Below are 15,157 nucleotides of genomic sequence, written 5' to 3' on the forward strand. Positions count from 1 at the left end.
TCATCCATTAAATAAATTCAAGTATTATTCATGATTTTATTTATCTTACAATATTTTTATTATTTTTATTACTTTCATTAAATATAAATGCATATATTAATTTTCTTTTGAGCCTGCACATTTCCAAATTTATTAATTTTCAGCCAATGTGCTGCTATTTTATTCTACGACAATAAACTGTGCACGATTAGGGTCACAAGTGACATATAGTCCTTAGACAAATAGATAAATTACAACCTAACAAATCCCCAGGCCCTGATGAACTGTACGCAAGGGTTCTAAAGGAATGTAAAGAGGAGCTTAGCAAACTTTTGGCTAATCTTTTCCACATATCACTACAAACTGACATAGTGCCAGATAAGTGGAAAATGGCAAATGCGATACCTATTTTCAAAACTGGTGACAGGTCCTTAGCTTCGAATTATAGACCAATAAGCATAACCTCCATAGTCGGAAAATTTATCTTGAAAAGCATAAATTGATAAACGATTTTCAGCACGGTTGTACAAAGGGCTTTCCTGCCTTACTAATTTATTAACTTATTTCACTAAAGTATTTGAGGAGGTAGATCATGGTAATGAATATGATACTGTGTATATAAAGTCCCACACCAGAGACTATTGAGGAAAATTAAGGCACACGGAATAGGAGGAGAATTTTTTTCCTGGTTAAAGGCGTGGTTGACAAATAGGCAGCAGAGGGTGGGGAGAAATCTGAGTGGGGAAGCGTCACGAGCGATACACAAATCACCCGACGATACACAAATAACGACGACGTTTCGGTCCGACTTGGACTATTTGTAAATGGTCTAAGTCGAGTTATTTTCTGTATCGTTCCAGTCACGGTATTGTGCCTTTTTTGTTATTTATTCGTCACGAACGATATTCCACAGTGGTCAGTGTCGGGCCCCTTGTTGTTCACAATCTACATAAACGACATAGATGATGGAATAAATAACGACATAAGCAAGTTTGCCGATGACACCAAAATAGGCCGTCAAATTCATTCTGACGAGGACATTAGAGCACTCCAGGAAGATTTGAATAGACTGATGCAGTGGTCGGAAAAGTGGCAGATGCAGTTTAATATAGACAAATGCAAAGTTCTAAACATTGGACGGGAAAATAACCATGTCTCATATAAACTAAATAATGTAGATCTTAATATTACTGATTGCGAAAAGGATTTGGGAGTTCTGGTTAGCAGTAATCTAAAACCAAGACAACAGCGCATAAGTGTTCGCAATAAAGCGAACAGAATCCTTGGCTTCATATCAAGAAGCATAAATAATAGGAGTCCTCAGGTTGTTCTTCAACTCTATATATCCTTGGTTAGGCCTCATCTAGATAATGCTGCACAGTTTTGGTCACCATATTACAGAATGGTTATAAATGCTCTGGAAAACGTACAGTGGAGGATGATAAAGTTGATCCCGCGTATCAGAAATCTTCCCTATGAGGACAGACTGAGAGCCCTGAATCTTTACTCTCTAGAAAGACGTAGAATTAGGGGCGATGTGATTAAGGTGTATAAATGGAAAACAGGAAATAAATAAAGGGAATGTAAATAGCGTGCTAAAAATATCTAGCCTAGACAGGACTCGCAGTAATGGCTTTAAGTTGGAAAAATTCAGATTCAGGAAGGATATAGGAAAGCACTGGTTTGGTAATAGAGTTGTGGATGAGTGAAACAAACTCCCGAGTACAGTCATAGAAGCAAAGACGTTGTGTAGTTTTAAAAATTGGTTGGATAAATACATGAGTGGGTGTGTGTGAGTTGGAACTGACTATCTTGTACTAATAGGTCTGATACCGTGCTCCTTCCTTAAGTGGATGTGACCTGACCTGACCTGACTAGATGGGTCACTGGTTTAAGCCGGGAGGTGGCTTGAACCTGCGTCGTATTGGCCAGTAGGTCTGCTGTAGTGTTCCTTCTTACTTATGTTCTTATGTTCTTATATGTCTTGCCGAATAGATAAAATTGGTCACTTAGCAAGAACTCATTTAAAATTAAGTCCATCCTAAAATTTTCTCTTATGCGTTTAAAGATATATGTGTTTTTTAATTTATGTTTATGTAGAAATTAATTATTTTGTACCAAAAGAACGTTAGAAAAGTTACCTAACCTTATTATAACACGCGCAATTTAATTTAGCCTAATCCAACTAAATATATTTTAGATACGTTTAAAATGGTTTAATAATAAACAAACACAATGAAATATATTTTTTTTGTTAGGTTCAGAATGATTTTTGCGAAATTATTGCATACACAAATTTTCACTTCCCTTATTCGGCAAGAAGAGCGTTGCTTTTTAAGCCAAAATTGCAAGTTTTACCTAGCTTACAGTTTAGATAAGTAATCCAAAAAATTTATGTGCCAGTTTCAAAATGTGCAATAAAATATTTAATATTGCACTGTTTAGAATTCGCAGAACAGACGAAATATTCACAAACATTAATCTTTTGTCGAAGGAGACTCGAGCCTACGAACCTTAGGGCAAGGTACGCAGTGCTCTAACCACCGTATCACACTGGTCCGAAACGAATGCTGGCTGCCTTGGATCAAAACGTCTAAAGTTGGTTGGATACAAAAACCATTGGCTCAGTGTGGTACGGTGGTTAGAGCACTGCGTACATTGTTCGTAGGTTCGAGTCTCCTTCGACCAGAGATTAGTGTTTGTTAATATTGCACGTATAAAAGTATTTGGTTTGAATGTTGATTATATAAATTTTGCAGTTGTTTTCTTGATTCATGTAGAGATTACTGTGAGGAATGAAGTTGCGTCATTATATACGAACTGCTCGGCAATACGGAGGTAACAATCTGGAACACAATGTTGATGTGAAGAATAACCGAGATTTTGGTGTCGCAATTACATCTGTTCCTTCTTATATTTTCGCCTTACCGCCTAGAATTTTTACATATTTATTTAATTACCATCTCATAAATAAAAGAAACTTTTACCTCAGTGATACAAAACTAATTCTATACATTGAAGGTAAAATCCATGACATAGCAAAATACTTAAAAATTTACGCGTAAAAAATGAGTTCTTCACAACTGAATTGAAATGTACCACGTGAGAGAATCATCTCGAGAAATGTTATAAAATAAACTCAAGTTTCCAGAGCATTTGGAGTGCAGCGTAGTTGTGGTTCCTTTAATATGTACGAGACGCGTACCAATATACATATTCAATCAGTTTATTCAGAATTTTTATGCAATGTTTGTAAAGTTAGTGTGTAAAATCCGCAAACTGTACACAAATAATAAAAAGGACAAGATTGATTGATTAATATGGTTTGAAGCCATTACGGCTGCACACTTCCTGTTAGTCACTAGTCAAGAATACCTCAATCGCTAAAATTGGGATTAAACTAAATTCGCACTTTATATTACACTGAGAACTTGCACCACGGGATATGTTCACCGGAGTACATAACGCATTGGAGCATAATGCACTAGAGGTACGTAAACACATGGGAGTACATAGCACAGAGTACATAGCACACGGGAGCATATAACGCATTAAGGTGAATATAATAATGATATACAATACTTATCAACCCATAGAGGTGCACAATAAATTGGAGGACATGGCACATACAAGTACATAGCGCTTTAGAGTACATGGGAAAGGCAGATAGCGGATGACATAACAATCCACATCGAGGCTCTCTAATGAGACTAAATACATTCCAGCTATCCCTTCTTTCATACGGCTGGATTAAAACACACGAACTAGGTACCATTGAAAAGTATTCATTTGAATTTAACTGGAAGGGTGAAAGAATTATAAAACCAATCATTACAACAATTTCTATCTTTACATTAGTAATTAATCAGAAGCAAAAAACAAAATATATGAAAATGCAACTGTACAGAGGGTTTAATGTGTCTTTATCGCACAGTAATTCATAACAATGAATTATTAGTATTATTATTATTAAATATTCACCGGTATTCTCCCGGCCCGGGCCTTTTCCAAGTGGTGGCCCGGCCTTGGCTCCCTCTTTAGGGAGTGTCTGAGACCTAAGTCTCCCATGGGAGGAGGCACAAGTACCTCCTCATCTTTGGGACCAACTGTCCCCAGGCCTAGCCACAAGCTAGGCCTCTCTGGGCTGTCATCCCCGCCCCAAGGAGGCTAATGGGAATGACAGTCTTATGAGCTAAAGGCTCGGGCTCAGGCACCTACCCTATCCTAGAAGGGCTGGGCATGGTGTCGATGTATTAATGAAGAAAATTTAAGCATTTTGTTTATTAAAGTAGTGGTACCTCGAATTTCGAACAGCTCCCAACTCAAACAATTATGTAAATGTATTTTTGTAAGTGCTTTTATAAGTTTATTTTTGAGAGTCTGAAACGGACTAATCTACTTTACATTATTCTTTATGGGAACAAATTCGTTCGGTATCGGCACTCGAACAGCCTTCTGGAACTTAATTCGTATATTTTAGTTCAGGATGTTGCAGGCTACACTAGCGCTCTGCGTTGATAATGATAGTCTAACATGCTACAAGTGCATGTCTGACGACATCTGTATGTATCTGCCATGGAGCACAACACTTCAGTGATTTCTCTCTATACAATATTCATGGTAGGCAGACTAGTCACAACAGGTAAAAATGTGAGGTGCAAGGCAGTGATCGGTGGTACTACTTGTGTTTGGCTGGAGATCAAGTTACGTTATAGATTACTTATAAATAATGTAGATTTAGAGACGAAACTCCACTCACTCTGAATGTGATCCGCATGTTTATTACTAAGGACAGCTGAACACCGTACTTAGCCGGGACACAACAACAGAAGTGGGAGGAGCGCTAAAGAAAGTTATGCTTACAAGGAAAAGTGAGAGAGAACGGAGGTACGTATATAAGGCTCGGAAGACCTGAACCAATAACACTCGCCACTATGAAGCTCCCGGTGAGTGGTTCCTTCTGCACTAGTGATTCTGCACTCTCCAGCATATCAGTAATAGATCTAGGATGGAATACGAATTAAGTGAGAGACGCTTTGTGTGAACAGAAAACTGAAAAAAAATGCTTGTAATAGTGATGCTGAGACGCATGTGGCAGCCATTGCTACTGACTCCTTACATAACAATCTTATAAGTCTTGCTGATTAACATTATTTGGAACTCCCACTAAGAATGGACAGTTGACTTTACTCTTTATAAGATGCTGTTTGTATTTTAATATCGATAAAATCCACTTGAAGAATCTGCAACAAAATAGGCGAGCATTAAGTACGGCATTTCCATCATTGTTTCATAAGAAGCAAGAAAAATAGATAAATCATTTTAACTTTTTTACTAAATACAGCATATACTTTTCTATAGCGCTCACCACCCTATATTCGTTCATTTATTGATATTTATTTCAAAGGCTCATCTATATCATATTCTGAAGCATTTAAATACACTCCTAGCATTTGTTACAAGACGCGAGTGAAAATAAGATTTCTTTATATATTATTCTGTACAGCAGTTCGTACAGTGTTAATATTCTTGCGTATAAACTTATCTGCCACCCTGACAACCTCGCAGTGACGAGTCAGACACGCACACCTCTTAATGAAAACCATAATGAAGAAATCATCATCTTGCAAGGGAATCAATATAATTTAGTTAAACACTCCGTGATGTTGTAACTGTAACATAAGTACACCCTCAGTGTATATATAGTAACCGAATTCAGGGTAACATAATTTAGAGATGTATAGGATATCCGAATCCGTGGAACATCCGCACAATTTCTTCCATCCGCATCCGCATTCGCACCCGCGTCCACATTTTACTGTAAACAGATATCAGCATATGTATCCGCATCCGCGAAAAAAGTAAGGCATCCTCATACACATCCGCGTCCGTGGATATCTAAATTTTCACATCCAATACATCTCTGTAACATCGTTCACTGAGTACTATAATTGGACATACAATATGTAGTGAGAAAATAAATAAATTGACACTGAAACTACATGTTAGCAATCAAAGTTCTTATATTTATCTTGCAGTGAAGTCTGTCGAGCAAACTTTTTATTGGCCTGAAAATGCCTCTCGTTTACAAACACGTCTCAGAGAAGTATATGGATAATATTTTTCCCTTCTGTTAATATTTTTTACATTATCAAGAGTTTATTAAATGCGCTATTTTTACTTTTTCGTAGGTACTGGTTTGTTTGCTGGCAGTTGCCGCTGACGCCGCCCCTCAGGGTTACAATTTACCCGTACCCTCTGGTCCAGCATTTTCTGATGGCTTGGGTATTGTGGGCGGCTCTGGGTTCTCAGGTGATGTGGGATTCTCCTCTGGCGGCTCAGGATATGGCGGAGGTAGCTGTGGTCCCGGACAAATTCGTAATGTTGACGGAAGTTGTGTGACTCCCCAGGTCACCCGCAACTTGTATTTGTTCAACGCTCCTCCAGCACCCCCGATTGTTGGTCCTCCACCTTATGTTCCCCCACCAAGAGTCGAACATAATATTTTGTTCATTCGTACCCCAGATGTCGGCCCAGGCCCGGAGCCTATTGTCGTGCCACCACCTCAACAGAAAAATATTTTATACGTCCTCAGCAAGCGTCCTCAGTACGACCAGAAGGTCATCCACGTACCAGCACCAGAGCAAGGAAGTCCCCAAGTGTACTATGTCAACTATTCTCCAGGTGACAACCCGACCCTGCCTACTGGTGGTGACCTTCAGTCTGCCCTGAGCTCCGCTGCCCCAGGTGGCGGTGAAGTGATTAGTAACACAGGTGGCAGCTTTGTTGGCGGCGGAGGTGGCAGTTATGGTAGCGGAGGTGACTTTGCGAGCGGCAGCGGCAGTTTTGTTGGCGGTGGAGGTGGCAGTTATGGTAGCGGAGGTGGCTTTGCGAGCGGCAGCGGCAGCTTTGGTGGTGCTTCCCCCATATCCCAGCCATCCTCATTATATTCACTGCCATAATATCACAGTCCTTTATTAAAGACTAAAACATCATTTAGTGAAGTAGCAATGTTACTTTTAATTAAAGTGTTACGTATGTTGTATCATATTCATTTATAAGACTTCGGCACTTCATGAACAATCACATATATTAATCACCCATTAAATAAATTCAAGTATTATTCGTCATTTTATTTGCCTTACAAATTTTTATTATGTATTGGAGCAAGTTAATTATCTTTTCATGGAAAATTTCGTAACTTCGAAAAAAAAATAACACAATGAACGATTACTTTCATTCGATATTAAATAGATTTTTTAATACAAGCTAATTTATTTAATATGTCTCCCTTAGTGTCTGTCTATTTAATATTATTTAGTTTCAGTCTATTTAATATATACTTAATATCAGTCTATATAATACATATTTAATATCTGTCTACTTAATATCCCTTTATTCATTCCTTGCAGCCAGTCGTTCGGGAACTCCAAGGATGTGGGAGAGGGAGTGGAGAATGCTATGATGCTGGTGAACGGCGTTTTATGCAAGGAATCGGATCTTTCCTTCCCTCCTTAAATCACACATGAATACCATACATTCCTTGAGTGCTTTATAGCCACTATAAGTTTACCGGTGATTCCGGAAAAGATAAGTTACCTTACGAAGAACCAAAAAATCGCCTAAATTAAATAGAAAGCCTTACCTAATATTATTATTATAATTATTATTATTATTATTATTATTATTATTATTATTATTATTATTATTATTATTATTATTATTATTATTATTTTTATTTATTGTTATTATTATTAATCTATTTACGGAAAGCGGTAAACCCTTCGCAGGTCAGCACCCGGGATGAGGGGCGAAATGAAGAAATCAAGTTCAGTTCGATTATATGGAGAACAAGTTTAATTTCTTTTAGCAAGAGCTTCTTACTGGCAATAAAGACTCAGAATCTCTCTACATCTGTTACCATTTTTCATCTAGCATTAAATAGATACCTGGGTATTAGCACACTGTTGTTACTCTCATCTTGGCGGTAGTAGGATGCCTTTAATAGGGCTGACATTTGAAATAAGTTGATAAAGGAAAATACCTGTAAATTCATCAGTGTAAAAGTAAATTCGGAGACCGCCATAGTAAAATGAAAAGAATGTGTCATTTTTTCTTAGAAAATTTCTATTCTAAAATTTACTACAATATACGAGTCTCCAGAATTTAACTTACTAGTTAATAGTGAGGCCCCCACTGTGCAGCCAGTCTATAAGGTAAGTATGGGGAACATTAAATTTAATAATATAATTTATCCAAAAATCACTTTCTTTAACGTTTCTACGAAGCATGGAGTCAGATGAGAGTGAGATTTAGAGAAAAAGGAGTGACTTGTAGACATGTAGGATCAAATTACATATAAAGTGCATATAACAGGGTTTGACGAAATAATTTATCACAAGCCTGGTGCTCCGGGGTATGGGATACAACTCCAAGATTCGGCTGGGGTCCTATACTTTTCTGGAATCTGGCTGTGTGGCGAAAGTGCTGAGTACTTTGGCGCAGAGTGAGCAGGTTCGAATCCTAAATAAAATCGCTCGTTTGATAAGTATATATATATATATATATATATATATATATATATATATATATATATATATATATATATATATATATATATATATATATATATATATATATATATATATATATATATATATATATATATATATATATATATATATATATATATATATATACATGTATATATATATATATATATATATATATATATATATATATATATATATATATATATATATATATATATATATATATATATATATATATATATATATATATATATATATATATATATATATATATATATATGGCAGAACTTGCGATCTTGGCTTAAATAGCAACACTCATCTTGCCATATAGGACAAACGAAAATTTGTGTATGCAATAATTTCTCCAAAATCATTCTGAACCTAACGAAAAAAATATATTTCATTGTGTTTGTTTAGTATATATATATATATATATATATATATATATATATATATATATATATATATATATATATATATATATATATATATATATATATATATATATATATATATGTATATATATATATATATATATATATATATATATATATATATATATATACATATATATAAATATATATATATATATATATATATATATATATATATATATATATATATATATATATATATATATATATATATATATATAAATCCAGGACTCGGTGAATCTGCATCAATTCTTCTCACCGAGTTAACAACTTTCGTCAACAATTGCCTGGCTGGGCGAATCCCAGAAGAAATTAAACCTTTCTTTTTTGGAGCCTCACTATGTGCTTTGAAGAAGAGGGATGGGGGAATCAGACCCATTGCAGTTGGGAACACCCTTCGCCGTCTCGTTGCCAAAGCAGCAGTGAGAAACATTCGCCTAGAAGCTGCCACTTTACTCCAGCCACACCAACTGGGCTTTGGGGTCTCTCAAGGCAGTGAAGCTGCAGCTCATGCCGCAAGGGCCTACATCAGGGACCTACCAGAAGACAAGGCCATAGTCAAACTTGATTTTAGAAATGCCTTTAATATGGTGAAGAGAGATGCTGTCTTGCCAGCTGTTCGGGATCGGTTACCCAGTCTTTTTCCCTTCATTTCAGCCGGCTACAGCAAACCCTCAATTCTTTTGTTTGGAGAACATGAAATTCAATCATCAGAGGGTGTTCAGCAGGGTGACCCACTCGCTCCACTTCTCTTCTGCTTGGCAGTAAGAGAACTAATTTCCAGCCTAAGCAGCGAGCTCAATATCTGGTACCTGGATGACGGCACTCTGGCAGGTACTGAAGAGTCCCTGGTGGGAGACCTACAACTGGTAAAAACACAGGGAGAAGATTTGGGACTCATCCTCAATCCCTCCAAGTGTGAAATCATCAGAGCGAACCAGGAAATAATCAATGCTGTGCGAAGAATCCTCCCGGAACTCTCAACTACCACCGCTGGGTCACCAGGCCATCGACACTGTCCTCAGGGACAAATTGAATGACATGATGAGAATGGAGGAGAGAATAAGCGATCTTGATGCCCATGATGCTCTGTATCTCCTCACAAGGTGTCTTACTATGCCAAGACTCACTTCTTGAGGTGTGCACCCTCTTTTGACAACCCAACAATCGATGAATATGACGCACACCTGAGATCAACTTTTAAGAAGGCACTGAACCTGTTAGAGGATGAGCAATGGGATCAGGCAACCCTCCCAGTGCGACTGGGAGGTATAGGGGTGCGTAAAGCAACGCATGTTGCTTTACCTGCTTTTCTGTCTTCGTGTTTGGCTTCCAGTGCATTAGTCAAGAAGATAGTACCCGAACGCTTGAGAGACGTGGTAGGAGCTCAAGACCCCAGGTTTACTGAAGCAGCGATTCGGTGGGACACCCTTACAGACTCCTCCAGTAGACCAGCTCTTCAAAAACAGCACAAACAGTCCCACTGGGACAAACCGATCATGGAAAAAATCGCCAACACAATGCTCTCCTATGCTTCAGGAAAGGACAAAGCTCGTCTCCTGGCAGTGAAGGCACCACACTCAGGAGATTTCCTGTTAGCTGTTCCCAATTCCTCCCTGGGCACCAGTCTCGACCCACAGGCCATTCGGATTGGTGTTGCTCTTCGCCTAGCCGCCCCCATCCTCACTGAACATAGGTGTATTTGCGGCAGGGCGACAGCAGATCAATTCGAACTTCATGGTCTTGTGTGTCACACAGCAGAAGGGAAGTATGCCAGACATGAGGAGGTCAATGACATCATAAAGAGAAGCCTCGCCACAGCCCGTTGCCCAGCTCAACGGGAACCCCAAGTACAGAGGTCTGATGGAAGTCAAAAGCGTCCTGATGGAGCCACTATGCTAACCTGGAAGGATGGAAAGCAGATTGCCTGGGACTACACCTGTGCTGCCACATTGGCAGACACCTACTTGCCTTACTCCGTAGTGGAAGGGGGTGGAGCTGCCAGCCACAGGGAGACCCAGAAGATTCGAAAATATGAAGACCTTCCCCTTTGCTATAACTTCATACGAATAGGGTCGGAGACCCTTGGAGCATGGGGCAAGTGTGCTCTAAAGTTCCTCAAAGAGCTGGGTGAAAAGCTCATCATAGAAACCAAGGACTACAGGGCGACCAGCTTTCTCTTTCAGAGACTCAGTGTTGCGATCCAGAGAGGAAATGCCTGCAGCATTCTGGGCTCGCGGCCCACCACAGGGGAGCTGGACGAAGTATTCGAGATGTAGCTCTGAGTTACCTATGTTGTTTTGCGTTCTGTTGTATTTTTGTGAATGTTTGGTCAATGTATTTTTGTCTTTAAATAAAACATACTTGAAATATAGGGGGTGGTAGGAGAAAATTCTCAAACAGCTTCAGGGAGAACCTTGAGTTTTCCCTGAAGCAAGTTTATTCTTTTCTCTGAGGATGAGGGTCCCCATGACAGTTCTAGAGGTGGTACCTCCCTATATTTATATATATATATATAATATATATATATATATATATATATATATATATATATATATATATATATATATATATATATATATATATATATATATATATATATATATATATATATATATATACATATATATATATATATATATGTCGTGCCGAATACGCAGAACTTGCGATCTTGGCTTAAATAGCAACGCTCATCTTGCCATATAGGACAAGTGAAAATTTGTGTATGCAATAATTTCGCCAAAATCATTCTGAACCTAACGAAAAAAATATATTTCATTGTATTGTTTAGTATTAAATTATTGTAAACAAATCTAAAATATATTTAGTTGGGTTAAGCTAAAATAAATTGTTCTTGTTATAATAAGGTTAGGTAAGTTTTCTAAGATTCTTTTAGTGCAAAATTATAATTTTTACATTAACATTACTGAAAAAAATATATCTTTAAACGTATAAAAGAATATTTTAGAAAGGACTTAATTTTAAATGAGTTCTTGCTAAATGACCAGTTTTACATATTCGGCACGACATATATATATATGCAAAACAACCACTCTGAAAGAATAGAGAAATTCCAAGCGCTTTCGTGACTACTCACATTATCATAGTTCCTTGATAATGTGAGTAGTCACGAAATCGCTTGGAATTTCTCTGTTCTTTCAGAGTGGTTGTTTTGCATATTCTGAAATCACATGTTTACTGTGATCTTATTGCATATATATAAATGTATATATATATATATATATATATATATATATATATATATATATATATATATATATATATATATATATATATATATATATATATATATATATATATATACATATATATATATATATATATATATATATATATATATATATATATATATATATATATATATATATATATATATATATATATATATATATATATGTGTGTGTGTGTATATATATATGTATATATATATATATATATATATATATATATATATATATATATATATATATATATATATATATATATATATATATATATATATATATATATGTCGTGCCGAATAAGTAGAACTTGCGATCTTGGCTTAAATAGCAACGCTCATCTTGCCATATAGGACAAGTGAAAATTTGTGTATGCAATAATTTCGCCAAAATCATTCTGAACCTAACGAAAAAAATTTATTTCACTGTGTTTGTTTAGTATTAAATTACTGTAAACAAATCTAAAATATATTTAGTTGGGTTAGGCTAAAATAAATTGCGCTTGTTATAATAAGGTTAGGTAAGTTTTCTAAGATTCTTTTGGTGCAAAATTAAAATTTTTTACATTAACATATCTTTAAACGTATAAGAGAAAATTTTAGAAAGGACTTAATTTTAAATGAGTTCTTGCTAATTGACCAATTTTACATATTCGGCACGACATATATATATATATATATATATATATATATATATATATATATATATATATATATATTTATCTATATATATATATATATATATATATATATATATATATATATATATATAATCTATATATCTATATATATATATATATATATATATGTATATATGTATATATATGTATATATATATATATATATATATATATATATATATATGTATATATGTATATATATATATATATATATATATATATATATATATATATATATAGTCTATATATATATATATATATATATATATATATATATATATATATATATATATATATATATATATATATATATATATATCGTGCCGAATATGTAAAACTGGTCAGTTAGCAAAAACTCATTTAAAATTAAGTCCTTTCTAAAATTTTCTCTTATACGTTTAAAGATGTATTTTTTCATTAATTTTAATGTAAAAATTTTTAATTTTGCACCAAAAGTATCTTAGAAAACTTACCTAACCTTATTATAACAAGAACAATATATTTTAACCTAACCCAACTATATATATTTTAGATTTGTTTACAATAATTTAATACTAAACAAACACAGTGAAATATATACTTTTCGTTAGCTTCAGAATGATTTTGGCGAAATTATTGCATACACAAATTTTCACTTGTCCTATATGGCAAGATGAGCGTTGCTATTTAAGCCAAGATCGCAAGTTGTGTCTATTCGGCACGACATATATATATATATATATATATATATATATATATATATATATATATATATATATATATATATATATATATATATATAAACGATTCGTCCCTTGCTCTGATTGAACTTGATTACTTCAAATTCCCTATCAATTGCTTCTACGGACTGAGCCTTTCCTTGCTTCAAAATGTTTAAATTATCTATACTTAAAGAGGCAATCATGTGTATTAAAAATAACTCATTGGTCTTAAACTTCATGAAGAATATTTATGTAGTTTCAATTAGATTTACTACGGACAATTAGATTTAGTCCTGCCCAAAAAATTCACAGTAAAGCAACTCAAAATCCAACATAATATTTCCAGTATGAGTTACAAGGGCTAATTTGCAGTTGTTTTCTCTATATCCAACATACCACCCATTCCTAAATCTCACTGTATCATAAACGTACGAAGTGCATTGAACATCACCAGCCTACTGTACAAAGTCAGCGGCTGCACCAAGCACTTACCAAGAGTTTCATCGTTGGAAGTGACATCTTCTTGATTATTATTATTATTAAAGATTAGCCCGTATTCTCCCGGCCCGGGCCTTTTCCAAGTGGTGGCCCGGCCTTGGCTCCCTCTTTAGGGAGTGTCTGAGACCTAAGTCTCCCATGGGAGGCGGCACAAATACCTCCTCATCTTTGGGACCAACTGTCCCCAGGCCTAGCCACAAGCTAGGCCTCTCTGGTCCGCCATCCCCGCCTCAAGGGGGCTAATGGGAATGACAGTCTTATGAGCTAAAGGCTCGGACTCAGGCACCTAACCTACCCTAGAAGGGTTAGGCATGGTGTCGAAGACATCATCTTCTTGAGTTGTGTCAACCTATTTATACCTCAGATCGTTCTCACTTTTCCTCGAGAGTCTCGTAGTCATGACATTTTTATTTTAAGGAGTCCTTTGCATGTCTTGTGCCACATTTGGACGCATATCAGCTGCTTAATACTTGGCCTCGTAGGACAAAATAAAAAAAATTGCCTATTATCACTGTCGTTTGGAGGACACCTCAGTTTCTTAGATCAACTTTAAATATTGTAGGAAAATCCGTTTTGTCTTGACATATTTTTGTTACCAAATCCATGAACGTATATGCAGGTGTCATCCATTCCTGCATCTGGAAGAAACAAATCATGAGAAGATGAAATAAAGAAGTAATATAGAATTGCGAAGCACTGCCATCTTGGTAAGCAAATTGAGAATCACGACCAATCCTGATAAGGTCCTCATCAGTATCATCGGATTCTTTGCCACACTAATTGAAAACAACGGAGGTATCTCCATCAGGGTTTCACCTATCATTATTACAAACTCGAATAAGAACTTGGCCTATGAGATAGACAGATTATTAAACTCTACACATGTCACAAAAAAAGGTAAGCTTAGCAAAAACCCTCCTCAGTTGGTTATGCATCTAAATAAGATGATGAAAAAACATTTGCTTGAATATCCTTGCTTGCCTATGTTGCTCACAACAAAAAACTACATGTTGCACCTGCAAAGAGTCCACAACAAGGCAAGCGCTTTATCACAGGCAACAGACCGAGGGAC

The 15,157-nt window shown here is 35.6% G+C and overlaps 1 protein-coding gene across 1 annotated transcript in view; it reads left to right on the top strand.

Annotated features, from left to right (window-relative positions):
- Window positions 1-4,833: 4,833 nt before the first annotated feature.
- Window positions 4,834-15,157, top strand: part of LOC128685314 (uncharacterized) — a 79,354-nt gene continuing 69,030 nt past the window's right edge. The window contains exons 1-2 of the mRNA XM_070082726.1: window positions 4,834-4,925; window positions 6,171-6,934. Coding sequence (XP_069938827.1) covers window positions 4,914-4,925; window positions 6,171-6,934 — 776 coding nt within the window. The 5' untranslated portion in view covers window positions 4,834-4,913. The remainder of the gene's footprint in view (window positions 4,926-6,170; window positions 6,935-15,157) is intronic.

The sequence above is a fragment of the Cherax quadricarinatus genome, chromosome 8 (assembly GCF_038502225.1).
Source record: "Cherax quadricarinatus isolate ZL_2023a chromosome 8, ASM3850222v1, whole genome shotgun sequence".
Lineage (NCBI taxonomy): Eukaryota > Metazoa > Arthropoda > Malacostraca > Decapoda > Parastacidae > Cherax > Cherax quadricarinatus.